Below are 21,343 nucleotides of genomic sequence, written 5' to 3' on the forward strand. Positions count from 1 at the left end.
AATGTTGAAATCACCGATAATAAGTGCTCTGTCTTTATTAGTTATTAAGTCTGAAATAAAATCGGCAAATTCCTTAAGAAAATCTACATAAGGTCCTGGTGGTCTATACACAGAGATAAGAGAAAGAGATAACAGAGATTTCTTTGTTGCATCCATAAGCGTAACATTAAGATCAAGCAGCTCAAAAGAGTTATAGCTAATTCCAGTTCCCTGAGTAACATTTAGCTCCTGACGATAGATAGTTCCAACACCTCCACCTCGACCTGACCGGCGGGGCTCGTGCTTATATAAGTACCCTGATGGAGTCGACTCATTTAAACTGATGTAAATCGTTAGGTTTCAGCCATGTTTCAGTCAGGCAGAGCGCGTCAAAACTTTTGTCTATAATTAATTCATTTACAATGACAGATTTCGGCGCCAGTGATCGGATGTTTAGGAGACCAAACTTTAAATATTGCTGCTGTTGACCGGTTTTAACTTTTGTTTTGATCGAGGTTATTTCTAAGGCCTGTGCGGGATTTACTGATATATCTGATTTTTCGCGGGACAGACACATTTTCTATGTGGGTAATCATACTCTCGGTCTAACATTTACATTACATGGCATACTGTCAATGCTGCTGTTGTGTGATTCGTCACTTACATGAACAACAATTAAAGGCAGATGAAAGCTTAAGATGGAAACAGTGATTATAGCTTGGGATTTCAGACCTACTGGGGGCCGCAAGGAATGCTAGGAGGGTTTTCTGATCAAATTGTGATATTTTTGTCATTAAAAAAAGAAAAAAAAGTTTAGGTGTTTGCATAACATCAAAAGACAAAGCATATTGACACTAAAAAAGATTGCTTACTCTCATCAATTCCAAAAAAATAAATCAAAATTGATTTAGGAGCCATTTATAATACTAATTAAAACAACAACAACAAAACAAAAACGTATAAATGCCTTTCAGATTTTAGAATGGGGGTCCCTTGACATTTAAAAATGTTTAAAACCCATACAGCATAGTTTATTGAAGCTGTGCAAAAAGATTAGTATTGTTGTAGTCAAACTATCAATCTGAATATCGCATTAAAAAAAAAAAAACACCAAACATTTGCTAACAAATCTAGATTAGCTTTTGAATTTTAAAATTTACCTGAACAGAAAGCTTGAATCAGCCTTCTGCACTGTATGGGTGGCAGAATTCCATCGACGTCCTCAATCTTTACAAAGCTTAGGTCATCTACACCATTTACTCCAATAGCCTTCTGAACCATTTCTTTTACAAGCTCCATAGTGGCATATGTTTTAGCGGGAGAAGTAACTTTTGCGCCTCTGTGGTAAAAAGCAAGTGGACTGTAGTCACTGAGCTTGTCAAGATTTTTTTTCGTACACTCCAAGCTCAGGCACCCAACTGACAGTTTTTAGTCGCAGCAGAAGTAGGACAATAGCTTCACTCTTGATAAAAATGCTAGCTATTTGCTCTAACTCTAGCTGTCCCTTGGTGTACTTTAGTAAGACATGCATAACGTTTGCGTATGTAGTGCCTTTAACTTGGACTTTTTCTGTGATAACGGAGTTAAGCGAGGTAAGTCCAAAGTCTGTGACTACTTTTCTTATTCCTCTATCATAGAGCTCTGGATAAAAAGTAGTGGAGCACGAAAGTTCAACTTGTGGGCTAAAGAAACTGCCATGACCCTGATATGCCTGAAGCAACTGGTGTCTATAAGCCAAGGACTTTGTCACATTTTTTAAGTTTTTACTTGACCTGATGCACCTTTTGAAATAGCTGTGCTTACTTTCATAGCGCATGGTCCAAGTATGTATGAGTGGACCAAACTGTAAAGTCAAGTCAGCATAGTGGTGTAGATAGTGGTGTTTTGGTCTGAGATTTACATGTGGAAATAACCGTTGTCTCATTTCCACATATTCTTCGATCAGCACTTTCATGTAAGCAATCTGAGACTCTGAAAGTCTAGGTGCACAAACAAATTCTACCAACTCCCTGAGTAGTAAGACAAGCTGCCAGACAGCATCATCAGCATCTGCAATTTTGTCATGCACCAGAAGAGGCAAAAACCTCAGAAGCCACCTGTTTTGGGCTGCATGGCCTCCGAGCTTTATTCCTTTGTTGAGTACATAATTTGGCTCGTTTCTGCTTTCACCAGGAAACAATCTGAGTCTATCATTAAGCGAGTCATAAGTGAACCACTTTTTTGTTTTAATCAAATACTGCAAGCACATTGCTATATCATAATCGACAACACCCTCAAACAGGTCATGTGCTAGGCAGGGTGGTAATCCAGGCTGACAGACATGGAAGTTAGACAGTTTGTTAAAAACACTGTTGCCTTTAATGCCATGGTGCATGGTCATTTCAGGTGTCTTTCCAAGAACTGCACAGACTCCTTATAAGCAGCGGGATCTCTCAGAGTGACAACTGAGAGGGTTGAGATGAATTCATCTCTTGTCATTAGACAGTATCTACAGAAAAAGCAGAGCTCAGCAGAGCTGAAATTTTCTGTAAACCCACCAATCATGTGAGAGCCCAAATTATCTCCTATTATGCATGCAACAGTTCCCTATACAACTTTCCTCAAAAGATATGCCTTTGGTTTCCAGCTCACTCAGGTCTGACACTACCTTAGTGAAAACTTTATCCACACCAAAGTATTTGCAGTCTTTTCTGAACATAGAAGTACCAACTGTATTTGATCCACAGTTGAACAGTTGTGTGGATGAAAGTTTGCAAGTGTGAAGTAGACAGCTAAAATTTTGTGCTTTTGTTTGGCAGATCCGAGTGGATTAGCAATCTCAAAGAAGTCTTGAAAAAGCATCACCTTTAAAGAGTCTTGGTCTGACGCCAACATAGCATTAGATCTAATGACATGGCCATCAATGAAATCATGAATCATGAAGATGCTTACAGCACTGCTTAGTTGCACTGCCTCTTTTAGCAATAAACTGAGGCTTTCTTTCCAGTACTGGAATGTAGTGGTAGTGCCTCTTCTGGCCTTTATCATTGTAACCAAGTGTGACTTCAACGGGCTGAACAAAGTTATAGTGCCTTTTATAATACTGCAGCCGTCTGTAGTGTGTAGTTAAGTAACCATTAGCATCTAAGGCCTTGTGCATAGGACTCTGTTCATATGCACTTTCCCCAAGACATCTTAACAACTCTGCAGAAACACCATATTTTTCAAGATCTTTCGAGTACCTTGAAGAGTCTTCATTTCATTTGCCATCTCTGTGATTGTGGAGACTGGGACTAAATGCTTTGCCTCCAAAGCCAAGTAAAACAGAGCTAAATTCTCTGTGTAAGCATCTTGCACTTCATCCTTCCTTGGGTCTGCATCAGTCACATCAACTTCATGAGGTACACTATCGGAAACATGTGCTTCCTCACCTGAAGATGACTGTACTGCAACCTCACATAGAGATGAACAGGTGAAATCTGGGTGACATTCCAGCTTCTATGATATCTGGAAATATGTGATGAAAAGGATGTCTTTACATTAAAAGTCTTGGAACACCCATAAAAGGGACAAGTTATAGTCAGCCCCTCTTGTATGTGGCCACTTAAGTGAGACACAAGCCCTTTAATATCTACATACTCTGTGCTGCAAAAATTCATTGAACACTTTAATTGCACAGACACGTTCCGGTTCCATGTTTGTCTGTCTGGATGTGTTCGTAACATATGAACGGCAAAGCAACTGAATGAGGAAAACTTTCTTCCACAGTCTTTATGGCCACACGAAAAAAACATTGTGTACATGTCTGTGGGTTCTGCAGTGCTTTAGATATTGTGATAATGAAACGCATTTAAATTCACAAACACTGCAAGCCAACATGACTAATACAAAGTTACTTTTTAAGTCTCGCACCAAGATGAGCGCATTTAAAATTTCAAAAAAAACAAAACGATTTTAACTGAATGGCCAAATTAAGACCGGTCAAGAGAAGAAAAAAGTACCTGACCCTGATCCCTGACACACTTCATTACTAGTGTGGTGAAGTGACAGCCTTTTTATTTTCTCAACATTTTTATCAATGTGCCACAACGTTATTAAAACGTGCCATGCTTGTAATAATACAAAACTACGTAAACTACAACAAACGAATAAGATATAACTAGCACCTTAAATACAATAGCAGCGTTACTAAAACAAGTTGTGTTGTATAAATTAAGAAAAGAACAAAAACTAAATGCAAAGATATTTACCTCAGGGCGTTAAACCTTATCCCGATTAAGTAAACGGTTTGTTTTCTTGGGCACACAATAAATTAGTCGAATAAAACTAAAACATAAGGGCACAGTCACATATATCTACATTATATCCACAAATAGCAAGTAAATCAAAACTGGATTCAAATCACTGAACGAGGACAAGCACAACATTAAATTAACTAAACGGGTCTAAACAAACTAATAAGACAGCACCTAAATACATTATTGGCGTTACTAAAGATTTAAAGAAAAAACGTAAATTTTACCGCGCAGAGGCGTTAATCTAAACCTTCTCCGAATTTGAATGAAATGTGTTAATGGCACTTGCCTCTCACGCACGCGTTTTCGCGCCACAAGGATCTTGCACCCACAATGCAACGCGTCATTAAAAATTACGGAAAACACCTGTAAACTAAAAATACGGAAAATTCCTTCAAATGAAAACAGAAAAACATGCACACAATAAATTAGTTTTTTACTGTATTTTTACGGACATTTTTTTACAGTGTAGCGTTTGATTTTATTGCTAACTTACCCATACTTCTCTACCATATCAGCCACAAGGATGTTTACCAGCATCTTACCGGCTTTATCACCGTCTAAAAGTCTGAAGGACACCTTAGATGTTCTCACAAGCTCATCAAAAATATCAGCATCAACATCAACTCCTGCAAAGTCTTTAGGATCACATTGGCTCCATGCGGCAAGTTGAGCTTTGTTGAAGCTTAGAGGTAGAAAGTACCATTCGATTTCATGTTCAAACTTTCAAATTTTCCAATGCAACAGATTTTGAGAGATTTTAACATTACTATAAGGTACAAAATTAAAACACCACTTTAGTGCGATCACAATTTTATTTGGGATCAAGTCCATTAATAATATACTGAATATCTGATTTAAAAAGAAAGTTACGGATATTATGATCATTATGGCTTTTTTTATATGAGTAATAATAGTTAACTTCAATGTAAATAACACTAAGAATAAAATTACTCTAAAAGTGAAAAATGTACCTTCCTTAATGAATTCACAGAAGTCAAAACCGCCATTTTTCACTGGTATTCGGATCCAGTTTGGGTTCCCTTTAGACTCCACTTGAACCAGCATTTCTTCAGAATGAAACACTCTCACAGGATAATCCCAGTCAGTCGGTGTGCTTTTTTAACAAGCTAACACAAAAATGCCTATAGTATCTAGATGAGACCAATACTAAAAACTAAAACACACACCACTACAGATAACGTTAACTCATAAAAATAAACATTAAAAAGCCAGGTCTGCAGCACCCCTCAAAATAAACCTACTTTTGTTAATCTAACGTTAGCACTATGCAGCGCATTTATACGTTGTTCCACAGACTATATTTAACAAAACGCCAAGCATTTCTAGCGACTAGCTGAAATGTTTTATAAAGCTGGTCAATGTGTAAGATGGCGCCCACGCTTCACGATTTAGGGTTTTGTATGAACTCACTATTTATTAATACGCTCCTTCATTTAGGAAATCCACGGACACGTAAATAGAGACCTAGTTTAGACCGCATCCACAATTTGAATGAACCTTACTGAGGTAACGTTATTAGTACAACGTGGTCCCGATTTATCTTAAAGTCACAAATTGATCAAATGTGACTTACACGACATATACTCCTGTGCATGTGTATAAAAATAACACTTATTTTAGCTATACCATGTGAGAAACTGATTTATCTGCTTTTTCTTCGTCTTCAAGTGAAATAAAATGGCGGACATAGTAAGTGGAGGTGTGGCTTTTTTGTTTTTACACCTCTTTGGATTAAATTTCACACTGACACCGTCTTAAAAATAACAGCAGTGTAATTTTATCACCATGTAGTGTTTAAACTATGTCAACACTGTTCATTTCTCCCAATCTGGCATAGGCTGTTTTTTCAGTAGGTCCAGAAAATTTTACACAAGTGATTTTTTTTGTAGAGGTTTTATTGAATAAAATGTAACTCTACCTATTCAATAACTTGAATATAGTAAGATCAGTTTGAGGAGCTGACAGGAACGGTCTTTGTGAAGTCTACATTAGTATTCCTGTTTTGTGCGCTAAATTTATAATATTCTCCATCTTCATTTTCTCTGGTTTGTGCACACTTTTTTACAGTATAAAATTTGCTCCTTGGTTTCGTGTGTTAATTTCTTAGAAATTTGTTTTTCATTTCGTCCATTAAGTTTGCTCTTTTTTTAAACTAAGCTTGCTGCTGCCGGAGACTCTCTGGTGAATGGCTTGTGCAGTTTTCGTCATCCGTTTCTTGTACTTTCAGAAGAGGGATTCCTGTCATCATCTGCCTTCCCTCCTAAGTCACTCTGCCTGACTCTGAGCTACTCCTGACATTTGTCCTTGCTGAAACCATTTATGCTGTAGGATCTCCTCAATAGTCGCTCTCTTAGTTGGGTCAACAGTCAGGCAGCGACTTATCAAATTCTGCAATTCTGTACAAGTTTTTCATTGGTTAGTCATGTGTGTTCTTTCATGTCCATGACATGCTAACGTTGTCAAGTATGGAAATATGTAGCATGTATTACACTTTGTGTGTTTAACAATCTTAATGTCACTGTGTTATTGGTAGTTGATTGTTCTCTCACCTGTGGATACTCTAACGTTAAAACTCAGACTTCCATGCATCATGTCTTCAGGACTGCTAAAGGGCAGACATTTGCACATAATTGCGTACATCATTACACCCAGAGACCAGACGGTTGTTGGCTCTGCCTTGTATCCTAAGCCCTTGTAGTATTCAGGCGGGCAGAATCGTCCTGTTCATGAAAGCAAGGCATATTCAGGTTATAAAATCTATTTGCAAACAAATGTCACCAGAAACTTGACCAAATGTCCATTTGTTTTCATTAAATCACTACTCAGAAGTTTGACTTCTCATTAGGACTAGTAACATAACATGCCAACTCACCTATAAAACCACCCAAGTAGCCTGTACTTTTGACGAGGTCACTGCAGCCAAAGTCTATTAGTTGGACTCGGTTAGTCGTCGTGTTGATCAGAAAGTTATTCAACTTAATGTCCCGGTGAAAGACACCTCGGTCAAGACAGTGCTTGGCCCCGAGCACCGCTTGATACATCAGGCTACGTGTCTGTAATTCGTTCGGCCAATGCATGTTGTGAACCACAAATCTGAGCAAGTCCATGCAGGGTTCCGGATGTTCCAGGATGAGGATGAACCGATCCTCCTCTTCAAACCATTCCAGCATGTACACAATGTAGGGGCTTAATGGAGCCTGTTTCAGCAGCAGGTTTGCAGCCACTTCTGCAAACAGTGGCTTTGAACAGCCAGGCTAACATTAGAGAAAAGAGTAATTAAGAGTTCAATATCACATTTCACTTCTGTTTGCAATGTAATTAGTATGTAGTTGGTATTTAAATGTACATTAAGTTACGTCAACTTACTAGTTCAATATAACGGTCTCTTTCACACTTGAGGATGATTTTGATGGCAACCTGCAAAAAATAAATGCAATCAATGAATAAATAAATGAAATCATTTATAAGCGCACTGTATGTTACAAATGGGCAAACTGATTATATTGAATCTGCAAATTTATACACATATATACACACACATATATAGTCATGATCACAAATATTTCTATTTAAATTGATATTAAAAATGTTTTGGTCTAAGCACTGATCGATATCTTCTATATACATTTGGTGAATAAAGCAGTGATTCCTACCTTCTTGCGTTGAATTTTGAAGTCCCCTCGTACACCGTGCCAAAGCTTCCTTGTCCAAGCTCATCTCCCACTTCATAAATCTCATCAAATGGTACTGCAAAAACATACAAAGAGAGCATGTTAATATATGAGATTCAGTCTGACATGAAATCCTGTGGCAGTGCTTGAATAAATACACACATGCAATTCACATCAGATACATGGAGAATAAATATGCTCAATGTTTGAAACTAATGCTAAAACAAACTTTGAGGTATAGTAAAATATACTTGATTTACTGTCATAATTTTTACATTACAATATTACAATTCATTGAGAATTAGAATTTCTAAGTAAAATTTTAAATAAATACACAATTAATTCATGTATAGAATGAACTGAGTGGGAACAGTAAATTTTATTATATATTTTCTCAAATAATTTAACTGTTTTAAAGTCATTGCACATAAAGCTAAAAATACTGAGTAATTTTAATCTAAAATCTTAGCACCTTCACATCCGCGTGACTAACCGGAAAGAAGGAGAAGATCCACGGTTCCGTGTGACTCACATGCCCGCGCTTTTGAACGGAGACGGACGGTTGCGAATGCGATTGCCACACGTGCGGTTGGGATTGTCACACGAGGATGCAAAGTTAGTGTGTAAGGTAAGTTATTGCCTTTTTGTAGTAATTTATGACAATGTATAGGTCCGTGACAATTTTAAAGTCCGATTGACTTTGTTGTATTACTCTAGTAGGCCCGCGTTTTCACTGCAGTCCATGAAGCACTCTCATACAGAAGTCAGATTAAAACCAAAGAAATGTGTGCTAGTGAATTTGTTTAAAACTCTGATTCGAAATTTCCATTAGGAAAGGTTCAGACCTGCGTAAATTTGCCACCCTCCTCATTTAAGTGCTTTCAAAGCATTACATAACATAAATCGTGTGATACGAAAAATATTATACCTTATAAATGTTTATACCTTCTACAGTTTACGTTAATCTTTGTGGATTGCACAAACGTTTCTTCTGAGATATATTACTAAACTGAGAATAAAAAGGACAAAAGATTTGGTTAAACAATGTTAAAAATATTGGTGATATCATTACAGATATTAATAGTACTGTGTAGAACAAATACTAAGAAATTCAGCAGCACAATTTTACTCATAATAAGCCATGTAAAGTTTAGAATCTACGTAACTGGAGATTTTTTGTACTCTATCATCAAATATTGCAATAGGTAGATCAGTTTTTTTTTCAGTCCAGAAAGTGTCTGAAAAGCTCTGACATTGACTTGTGTGTTTAAATGAATGTATTTAATTGTTACCCTAGACGTTATGATTGTTAACAAGCATCATATCAGAATAAAACTCCTGCTTGTATTTCAGCTTCTGTTTAATAATTAGTTCTCACATTTTTTTCTATCTTTAATATAATGTAGTTTTACTATAACTAATTGTGTTTGTTCATTTGCAGGTTTACTGCACTTCGGAAATCTCCCAGATGCATGGTATTCAACCCTGGTGTGTCATCAAGGATAAACAATACACTTCTTATGTCTTGGCCATGCAAGTATTGCAAATTTGAGACATCAAAACGTTTAGAGCTTTTAAAGCATTACAGATTGAAACATCCACATACTGGTCAGGGCTGGTCAGTGCCTTGCTTGCACTTAAATTGTCCTTGTTCATTTAAAGGATGGGGGGCTCTTAGAGCACATTTGTCTAGAGACCATGCACAACCACAACAGTTAAGTCAAACTGTTTCCTTTTCATGCCTTGTGTGTTGAATGTTGAAACTGCACTATTCGAGAGGATTGTTACTTTTATTGAAATAGTAAAAAAATGTTACATCCATGGATTATATCCATGATTGTTTAAAACTCACCCCATGTTTTTGTATTCCTCTTGGGGTTAAAACACTTTCTGATCTTGACAAATTTAGTTGTTTTCAGAACTCCAATCCCTAGGGAAATGGTTGTCATGCAAAAAACTGAGGCTTTGTTTTATGTAACTTTAAAACCAGACATTTGTGTGAGTCATTGTTTAATGTTGAACAAAATAAATGTTAATTGTCTAAGCCGTGTGTGGGTTTATTTAAATGAAGACAAAATTACTATATTTTTAGAAATATTTAATTAGATATATTTAATAAATTAATTGAAATATTAAATAAAACTTACCTTATATCAGTAAATAAAATCTACTTAATATTTTAAGGACAGCTGTGGGTTTATATTAAAAATAATATATAGACTTTATCTAAATGCTTAGAATAAATATAGTTCCTACATTAAAAAGTATTAAGTAATATTTACTTAATATTTTAACATATTTTATGTCATAGTAATACATAGATTTTACTTGATTCTGGTAAATGTGTTTTATTTAAAATTATAGCAGTAAATTTTACTTAAACGGTGTTAGTGCAAATTGTTACGAGGATTTTATTAAGTAAATTTTACATGTTATTTTTTTCAGTGAGGCGACATAGTCGGCCCTATGGGGTTGATGGCCGCTACCTCTCCTTGGCTCCTCCCTCCGTCGACTCCACCACTGACCTTCATGGCTGGGCTCTGGATCGCCTCCCGTTCCGGACTCCTCCTGTCTTCTCCCTGGCTCCTCCCTCCGTCTCTTCCTCCCTGGACTCTGTCTGCTGACTCCCTCCCGGAACCCCCTCCCAAGCTCCCAGTTTTGTTTTGTGGTGTTTGTCTTGTGGAGCACCAGGAGTCGCTCCTAGGAGGGGGGCTATGTCACCAAGCCAGCAGAGGGAGCTCTTACCTCTGGGTGATCGGTGATCACTTCCTCTGCTGCTACTTCCTGTTTAGGACTATAAATTCAGAAGCAGGTCACTCACCTGCAGGTTGCATTGTTCGCCTGTACTGTTGTTGTTGTTTCCGAGTTTCCTTGTGTTTTCTGAGTTCTTGTTTCCCTGGTTTTGACCCTGCCTGTCTTCTGATTCTGTGATTGTTTGCTGCCTGACCTGACCACTGCCTGTTTTTGGATTTTGTTATTGCCTCGCCTCCTATACATCTGTTTGCCCTGTTTGACGCCTGCCTGTTTGATGACCTTGCCTTTCTTCAATAAAAGTCTGCACATGGATCCGCAAGCCTCAGACCCCTCATTCGTGACAGTAATAGATCTCCAAACTGGATTGCACTGCTATACCCACACATTCAATTTAAATTCAATATTGATTCTACATTCTTACAACACAAATGTCGAAATGTAAACTGTAATGCTAATGCTATACATTTTTTTTAGTCACTTTTTAGTCGAAGATTTGTAAGAAACTGAAATTAATGTTAGTCAATCAATAGACATAAGGAAATAATAAACACACCTCAACTTGTTCACAGAAATCAATCAATCAATCATTTTTATTTATATAGCGCTTTTAACAACACAGGTTGCATCAAAGCACTGTACAGTATAATGACAGGTATGTATAATGACGAGAGTGACCAATTTCTTATTAAATGCAGAGACGGTCTCTGTAGTCAATTCAAGAAGTTAAGTGTCCCCAACCAAGCAAGCCAGAGGCGACAGCGGCAAGGAAACAAAACCCCATGCATACAGAATGGAGAAAAAAAAACCTTGGGAGAAACCAGACTCAGTTGGGGTCAGTTCTCCTCTGACCGGACGCCCAGCACTTAACTTCCAGTTCAATTTTAAACGCAGCTGTGTCAGGTAGTGTAAATGACTTAGTGTGTGCGTGTGTGTGTGTGCATCAGGATCTGGTTATCTGTCGACGGGCGCATCTAGGTGTTCTGGTCTCTGATGAACATAATCTCTGGGTGCTGATCCACCATCTAGTCTGGATACAAACTGTGAAAACAGATTGAGAAAGAGACAGGACTAATATTAGCGTAGATGCCATTCTTTTTACGATGTCACAAGTACATCGTATTGTAGGAGTAGTGTTCCCGGTTCCAGCAAATCTAAGTAATGCAGCCTAAAAATCCTTTAACGGATTTGAATAATAAAAGGTGTGTTGGTGTGTTATGTGTAGGCTAAGTTAAAAGATGTGTCTTTAATCTAGATTTAAACTGGCAGAGTGTGTCTGCTTCCCGAACAGAGTTAGGGAGATTGTTCCAGAGTTTAGGTGCTAGATAGGAAAATGATCTGCCGCCCGCAGTTGATTTTGATATTCTAGGTATTATCAAATGGCCAGAGTTTTGAGAACGCAGCGGACGTGCAGGACTATAACGTGATAAGAGCTCGCTCAAGTATTGAGGAGCTAAACCATTCAGGGCTTTATAGGTAATTAATAAGATTTTAAAATCTATTCGATGTTTGATAGGAGCCAGTGCAGTGTTGACAGAACCGGGCTAATATGATCATACTTCCTAGTTCTAGTAAGGACTCTGGCTGCTGCGTTTTGGACTAGCTGAAGTGTGTTTATTAAGTGTGCAGAACAACCACCCAATAAAGCATTGCAATAATCTAACCTTGAGGTCATAAACGCATGAATTAATATTTCTGCATTAGAGGTTGAAAGCATAGGTCGTAATTTAGATATATTTTTAAGATGGAAAAACGCAGTTTTACAGATGCTAGAAACATGATTTTCAAAGGAAAGATTGCGGTCAAACAGCACACCTAGGTTCCTAACTGATGATGAAGAATTAACAGAGCAGCCATCAAGTGATAGGCTGTGTTCTAGATTATTATATATGTGGTTTTTAGGTCCAATTATTAGCACCTCTGATTTTTAAGAATTTAACATTAAGAAGTTACTCATCATCCAGCTTTTTATATCGACTATGCATTCTGTTAGATTCTCAATTTGGTGTGTATCACCAGGCTGCGCTGAAATATAGAGCTGAGTATCATCAGCATAGCAGTGAAAGCTAACACCATGACTCCTGATAATATCTCCCAGAGGTAACATGTAAAGGTTGAAAAGTAACGGTCCTAGCACTGAGCCTTGAGGAACTCCATATTTCACTTTTGATCGATATGATACCTCCTCATTTAATGCCACAAACTGATAGCGGTCAGATAGATATGATGTAAACCATGCTAAGGCGCTTCCTCTAATGCCAACATAGTTTTCTAGTCTATCCAAGAGAATGTTGTGATCGATAGTATCGAATGCTGCGCTAAGATCTAATAGCACTAATAACGAGATAAAACCACGATCAGATGATAGAAGCAGGTCATTAGTAACTCTAATGAGAGCAGTCTCAGTACTATGGTACGGTCTAAAACCTGATTGGAAATCCTCACAGACACCATTTTTTCTAAAAAGGAATACAGTTGTGAGGATACTACCTTTCTAGTATCTTTGACAGAAAAGGGAGATTAGAGATTGGTCTGTAATTTACTAAGTCTTTGGGATCAAGATGTGGTTTCTTAATGAGAGGTTTAACTACAGCCAGTTTAAAGGTTTTGGGAACAAAACCTAATGACAATGATGAATTAATAATGTTCAAAATAGGATCTATGACTTCTGGAAGCAGATCTTTTAATAGTTTAGATGGAATAGGGTCTAATATACATGTTGCTGGTTTAGATGATTTAACAAGTTTGTACAAGTCTTCTTCTCCTATAATAGAGAAAGAGTGTAATTTTTCCTTAGGGGATCTAAAGCTCATTATCTGATGTGAAACTGTAGTTGACGGCTACATAGTTACAATTTTATCTCTGATGGTATCAATCTTAGAAGTAAAGAAATTCATGAACTCATTGCAGCTATACTCTTGGGGAATATTAGCACCTGTTGATGCTTTATTTTTTGTTAATTTAGTCACTGTACTGAATAAATACCGGGGTTGTGTTTGTTTTTTCTAAAAGGGATGAAAAATAATCAGATCTTGCTATTTTTAATGCTTTTCTGTATGACAGCATACTCTCCCGCCAGGCAATACGAAATACTTCTAATTTGGTTTTTCTCCACCTGCGCTCCATTTTCCGGGCTGCTCTCTTTAGGGTGCATGTGTTGTCATTATACCATGGAGTCAGATTGTTTTTTTTATCTTTTTAAGTGCAAAGGAGCAACTGTATCTAAAGTGCTAGAAAAAAGAGAGTGCATAGTTTCTGTTACATCATCAAGTTTTTGCATCGTATTGGATGAACTAAGGAATTGAGATAAGTCAGGAAGGTTATTTAGAAAGCTTTCTTTTGTGGTGGAAGTGATGGTTATAATGGATTTAAAGACATTAGGCTTTATTTTCAAGCATTCATACTGTCCCTGAAGGTTGCAGTGAATACAACAGAGCAATATAATAGCATGTAATACAATATTTATTGTATAATCCAGTGGTTTTCAATCCTGTTCTTTGGGATCCACTGCTCTGCTCATTTTGCATGTCTATCTTCTCTGACAGCTATCTTTTCTGGATCCCCAGGAATAAGTTTGAAAACCACTGGTATAGTTGAATCAATTTTGGTTAGAAACATTCAAACCATTTTTGTAATGGTTAAAGCCAGGTACATTAAAGGCTTTTTATCTTTTATATTATTTTAACACTTTGTGTCAATTACCTGTGTCAACATGGTAGACAAGTTCTATATTGCTATATCTATACTAATAATCCAGTATAAATTCAGCATTGCATTAGGCTCTGTTTAAAGATTTAAAGGGACAGTTCACACAAATTAAGATATGTTTGATGAAACCAGAGAGCTTTCTAACCCTGAATGGGCATCAATGCAACTGAAATGTTCCTGAAAGCATTGACAGAAACAGCAGTTTACATCTGTGTGATTTAATTTGATCTATAAATTAAATATAATTAAAGAAATTAAACAGATTAAAGTTTAATTGATTTAAAGAGAAAAATATAAATGCAACGTAAATAGCTAGCAAATATTAAATATAATATTTAATAAAGATATATATGCATATATATTTAAATGTAATTAAATATGGATCTATTAATCTGCATTTGCATGGATTTTCATAGAACTTGGGTTGAAGTTTAAAGTCACAGTTAGTTCAGAACATCTAAGGAAGCCAAAAAAATGCTAAAATGAACATAGCATCGAGCGGGCAGTGTAAATTGAATGAGATTAATCTCCTATTGAATGAGATTAATCAAGAGAGTAATGAGTTGCCTAGTGTCTGTATGATGGGAAGGGCTGCTTAAATGGACTTTTTGATAAAAAAAGAGAAGTATGGGCATTGGTGATTTGAGTTGAGGCTGAACCGTATATGAGTTTATGGAAAAAATTGGATTCCGCTAGATATTCATTGATGGAGCTGACTTGGAGTTTTTTTGTGATATTAAGGTAAGAAATTAATTAAGTGATAGACAACAGGGAGAAGGCAAGTTATAGGTGGAAAGGAATGCTTTAAAGTAGCAAAATTGCCATATTCTGGGTGAAATGGCTTGGAGAATCAAATCAAGTGAAGCTTCGAAGAGAGGTCTTAGGAGATGATTCAGAGGTATATTAGTTCTGGATAAGGAGGTGCTGGGGTTGGCAGGGGTTCTGCATCTAGGGCCAGCATGCTGAATTTCTGAGAGGATCTAGGTCCTGATACTGTTTGAGATGGGGGGAGGATCCAGAGCGAGGGTGTTCGGTGGCATAGGTAGGGGCGTGGCTGTGGATAAGGCATAGGATTTAAGGTGGGTAAGGGGGTGCTGGAAGGAAAAAAGGTCATTTGAACCGATTGCAAAGGCAGGCTTGCACTTTGAATGGCTACGGGGACAAGACTGGAGGAAAAGTATGGAAAACAAAGGGGGTTGTTCATCAGTGGAGGCGGCCTCATGCTTTGGCCAGCTCCGGAGGTAGGCAAAAAGCTAGGCAGAAGACAGAAGTGGGATAGGGGGTGCCATAGCCTGTGCCATTAGTGAAGGTGGCCTTGCAGTATGGTCGGCTCTGGTGGCAGGCAAATCTGTGGGGAGGTGGGGAGGAATGCTCGGCCTGCGCCGGAGCATTATATTGAGGCAATGCTGGCTGGTGTTTGGGAGATCGGGAGCTGCTTGTGGCTAAATCTGGGAGTCGGCCGGGCTTCCTGAAGGCATTCTGCTGCAGCCTGAAGATCAAAGGCATGACCCTGGAACTGTAGTAGTCGCCTCGGGGCATTGATAGCGAGCATCCCCGGCTTGACTTTTCCCTGGCCTTAGCCGAGGGAGTGGGATTTAGGTATGTCGTTCCTGTTTGTAGCGGCGTATAGGGCTAGCGGGAGATGGCCATAGCCACATTTGTGAATGCCTGGTGCAGGACACTGTCCATTTCTCCTTGGCTGGAGTGAAGGAGAGAGGCATAGGAGGATGGTTGTGGAGAATGTGATCCTCTGCACCTAGGAGAAGGAGCGGTGGTGGTGCTGAAAGACCTATGGCCTTGGGTTGCAGTTGTGGGATCAGCTGGACGTTGGCCTCTTGAACACCAGCTAGAGACACTGCGTTAACGTAGTTGTTATCTTCTGGATATAAAAACACACCAATGCTGAATCGAGAGATACCAAGGCAGGACATTCTAGATAATTTATAGCAGATTTCTATTGGACTGGAAAACAATATAATCACTAATGACATACTGGCTGCGTAAATTATTTGTGCATGCTTTTCCCAAAATTTGTTTATAAAACAGTTCTGGGATCTTTGTATTGACCAGCGCAATGTACGGTAGAAGACAACTGGCTCTAAGAAGCACTGTTCACAACATCAGGCAATGTGTCTGTGATTCATTTCCATTGATCGATTTGTGCACTCTTTTTCAGGGTTGAAGAAACTCCCAGATGAGAATGTAATCATTTTCCTCCTCAAACCAATCTACACTGTAAGGGCTTAATGGAGATAAGTTTCATTACCAGATTTATAGCCACTTCTGCAAACACTGGCCTGTAACATCCATTCTAGAGAGAGGAGTTCAGCAAAAGGTTAGCTGACTAAGGGCATGTTTGATTTTTCAGGACGTATCAAGAGTGATTTTACCTGCTTCCCATCTTTGATATATAGAGTACTAGATTTATCATTTGCATTTGGATTCCTGGATAAGCGATCAGACATACAGCATGTGCATAAATACACAGACTTGACCCAAGGCAATCCAGTAGGGTTAACCTTTAATTGAGGATCCTGCAGCGTCTGTGGATCTTTGAGGAAACAGAGTTAACTTTGTTGCACTTCTTGCGTTGTGTTGTAGTATGTTTTATAGCTTGCTATATTCTCTTGAAGAAAGTCTTTTTTTATATTCATTAAAAAAATGAAATGCATAAATAAATAGAAAGGTTAGAAATTAACAGATGAGACCTGACGTGCAGATATTTTTGTGGGTGATATGAGATATTTTATTATGTCTTGAGGATCACTTTGATCTCGTTGAGCGAAGTATTTCCCAGTACCATTTAAAGGGTTGCTTTGGCAGCGACGTCTAAGAAGTGAGGTAAGCCGGTTGACAGCAACGTCATTTGTGCACACGTTCAACAAGGGAAACAAAGAACAGGAGAATAGAGGACGCTGTGATCGGAGCTATGTTTTGTTGTGTCTCACGGGTTTCACAATAATGGACATGAGGACTATGAATCTCTACATCAACTGGCAGTGCTACATGTCACTGAGCAATATACAACAACAACAACAATAACTAACAGTAGCAGATCTACTCCTCCAATACCAAATACAGTAATATTGTCCTAACCTTTACCATGCTAAAATCTTCGGAGAGTTGTTCTAATAAAAATGAGGGATATTGTGAAGTGAGTGTTCCTGGAAGAAAACTCAGGACAGCAATTGACATGTTTAAGGGAGTTCAGAAGCAGTGCTTCCTGATAGAGAGAATAACTCACTGTTAGATAACATTATTAGGTGGTTTTGTCTGTTGCTCTCTGCTCTATTATTTCAGGTTATTAGTGGTTCCGTTCATTCCTCGCCACAGCTGATTGTAGAATACAGTATACAGTTAAACCTTAAACATAATAAACAAATAAAAAACAGACATTTATACTTACCATAATCAGACTCGTTCATTCTGTTGATGACCCACTACCCAAACAATAAAACATACATATACTTATTTTATAATACTCACAGCTACCAATAACAGACACATTTGACAAGGTTTACATTCCTCCCACAGAGTTCTGCAGATTTTTCTAAAAGAAAACATGCTGACGAAGCCAAAAAAAAAAAAAAGCCTGCAAATTCCATCAGAGATAAATAATCAGAATAATAAATAATTTGATTGACTCACGCATTTGATATGTGCTGAAATAAGGAAAGTGTACAGCCTCCATGTACTGTATACTTACATAGCCTGTCAGCGAGCACAAATTGAGGAATAAAGTAATGATTCCAGGAACATATATCTTACACGGGTAAAGGCTGGTGGAATCCTACACCACAGCATGAAAAAAAAAATTACATAAATGAACATTACAAATAAAAAATAAAAACTATGATAAAACACCAGTGCAATACTAGTGTTTGATTTTATTGCTAACTTACCCATACTTCTCTACCATATCAGCCACAAGGATGTTTACCAGCTTCTTACCGGCTTTATCACCGTCTAAAAGTCTGAAGGACACCTTAGATGTTCTCACAAGCTCTTCAAAAATATCAGCATCAACATCAACTCCTGCAAAGTCTTTAGGATCACATTGGCTCCATGCGGCAAGTTGAGCTTTGTTGAAGCTTAGAGGTAGAAAGTACCATTCGATTTCATGTTCAAACTTAAATTTTCCAATGCAACAGATTTTGAGAGATTTTAACATTACTATAAGGTACAAAATTAAAACACCACTTTAGTGCGATCACAATTTTATTTGGGATTAAGTCCATTTATAATATACTGAATATCTGATTAAAAAAAGAAAGTTACGGATATTATGATTATTATGGCTTTTTTATATGAGTAATAATAGTTAACTTCAACGTAAATAACACTAAGAATAAAGTTACTCTAAAAGTGAAAAATGTACCTTCCTTAATGAATTCACAGAAGTCAAAATCGCCATTTTTCACTGGTATTCGGATCCAGTTTGGGTTCCCTTTAGACTCCACTTGAACCAGCATTTCTTCAGAATGAAACACTCTCACAGGATAATCCCAGTCAGTCGGTGTGCTTTTTTAACAAGCTAACACAAAAATGCCTATAGTATCTAGATGAGACCAATACTAAAAACACACACCACTACAGCTAACGTTAACTCATAAAAATAAACATTAAAAAGCCAGGTCTGCAGCACCCCTCGAAATAAACCTACTTTTGTTAATCTAACGTTAGCACTATGCAGCGCATTTATATGTTGCTCCACAGACTATATTTAACAAAACGCCAAGCATTTCTAGCGACTAGCTGAAATGTTTTATAAAGCTGGTCAATGTGTAAGATGGCGCCCACGCTTCACGATTTAGGGTTTTGTATGAACTCACTATTTATTAATACGCTCCTTCATTTAGGAAATCCACGGACACGTAATTAGAGACCTAGTTTAGACCGCATCCACAATTTGAATGAACCTTACTGAGGTAACGTTATTAGTACAACGTGGTCCCGATTTATCTTAAAGTCACAAATTGATCAAATGTGACTTACACGACATATACTCCTGTGCATGTGTATAAAAATAACACTTATTTTAGCTATACCATGTGAGAACCTGTTTTATCTGCTTTTTCTTCGTCTTCAAGTGAAATAAAATGGCGGACATAGTAAGTGGAGGTGTGGCTTTTTTGTTTTTACACCTCTTTGGATTAAATTTCACACTGACACCGTCTTAAAAATAACAGCAGTGTAATTTTATCACCATGTAGTGTTTAAACTATGTCAACACTGTTCATTTCTCCCAGCCTGGCATAGGCTGTTTTTTCAGTAGGTCCAGAAAATTTTACACAAGTGATTTTTTTTTTGTAGAGGTTTTATTGAATAAAATGTAACTCTACCTATTTAATAACTTGAATATATTAAGATCAGTTTGAGGAGCTGACAGGAACGGTCTTTGTGAAGTCTACATTAGTATTCCTGTTTTGTGCGCTAAATTTATAATATTCTCCATCTTCATTTCCTCTGTTTTGTGCACACTTTTTTACAGTATAAAATTTGCTCCTTGGTCTCGTGTGTTTTTCCATTTTGTCCCCTCGTACACCGTGCCAAAGCCTCCTTGTCCAAGCTCATCTCCCACTTCATAAATCTCATCAAATGGTACTGCAAAAACATACAAAGAGAGCATGTTAATATATGAGATTTAGTCTGACATGAAATCCTGTGGCAGTGCTTGAATAAATACACACATGCAATTCACATCAGATACATGGAAACTAAATATGCTCAATGTTTGAAACTAATGCTACGCCCAAAATTGAACACAAACAAGTTCAAATTCAAATGTAGTACCTACTCAGTATGAGATTTTGAGTTCACCATAAGTCAACATGTAACAGAAGGATTTATTCAATTGCTTTTAGGCAATACTACTTTGTCAACAGTTATCATTTACGTTTGGAATACCGTATGAGGAATTATACATACATGTATACGCACACAGTCAAGTGGAAATAAACTCACCAGGAGTTGGACGGCTGAAACAGGCTGCTCGGGTTTGATCCTTGATTTGATCCTTGTATGCTTGCAAGCAGCTGGAAATTCTGGGGGTACTGGCTCAAGAGCTGACGGGCCTGGAAGAAGATCAGCTGAATCCTGCAGACACGTTGGTACGAAACCAGGCGGTTCTTGACCAGGATCAGGCAAACCAGACAGACGATCTTCTGGAGGATCAGTCAGATCTCGTAGAGCCATGGTTTCATGGTGTCACGCGTTTGCGCTTTCGCACAAGCGACTCGAAATAAGCTTAAACGGATTTAATCCAACGGGCAAAAACAAAGATACAAAGGGCAGGCAGAACAGACAGGCAGGCAAAAACAAGGTAGGGACATCGCAGATCGGACAACGTGAACTCAAAACACATAGGACTAAATACACAAGGAAATTAACTACACTAACGAGACACGGCTGCAGACAATAATACAATTAACACAAACTAAAGGCAGGGCACACAGAGCACATGACATGAGACAACAATAACTAAAAGAGTCAGGAGACGTGACACATGGACAGATGGACCCGACTGAGGATCAGCTGAATCGGAGTCGGGCTGTGCAAAAAGAGGAGCCCGTTTGTTGCGCTTTTTCTTTTTTGTTGCACATTTTACAGCCCGCCAGAATCTTTTGAAGAGTGTGCGAATGCGTTTCTTCTTCTTTGTGTTTGTTTGATTTTCTAAAAAAACAGAAATGGAAGAGTTAGGAATTATCACCAGATATTACAAGTCACATTTGAGGCTAGACACAAAGAATAAGCATTCCATCATACTTTAGATGTTAGATAAATAAACACTCAAAAGTGTGAAAAACAGGACAGAATTGAAATGACAGTAAACCTACCTTCAGCTGGCTCGGGATCAGCTGGATTTTCATCACAGTCTATCGGTGTGATGCTGGACAGACATGGCAGAGGATCAGGTTGATCCTGTAGAGTTATTGG

General features: G+C 37.8%; 2 protein-coding genes across 2 annotated transcripts in view; one reads left to right on the top strand and one right to left on the bottom strand.

Moving 5' to 3' along the window:
• LOC122328461 overlaps window positions 1-21,343 on the top strand; it is a 106,904-nt gene that overhangs the window by 10,207 nt on the left and 75,354 nt on the right. The window lies entirely within an intron of this gene.
• On the bottom strand, window positions 2,356-9,783 carry LOC122329136 (serine/threonine-protein kinase pim-1-like). Its single transcript, XM_043225341.1, has 8 exons — window positions 9,765-9,783; window positions 7,934-8,024; window positions 7,644-7,698; window positions 7,150-7,531; window positions 6,827-6,997; window positions 6,588-6,673; window positions 4,750-4,976; window positions 2,356-2,467 (listed from the first exon to the last, which is right to left on the bottom strand). The coding sequence occupies exons 1-8, from the start codon at window positions 9,781-9,783 to the stop codon at window positions 2,356-2,358; spliced, it is 1,143 nt and encodes a 380-aa protein (XP_043081276.1).

This window comes from Puntigrus tetrazona, chromosome 23 (assembly GCF_018831695.1).
Source record: "Puntigrus tetrazona isolate hp1 chromosome 23, ASM1883169v1, whole genome shotgun sequence".
Taxonomy (NCBI): Eukaryota; Metazoa; Chordata; class Actinopteri; order Cypriniformes; family Cyprinidae; genus Puntigrus; species Puntigrus tetrazona.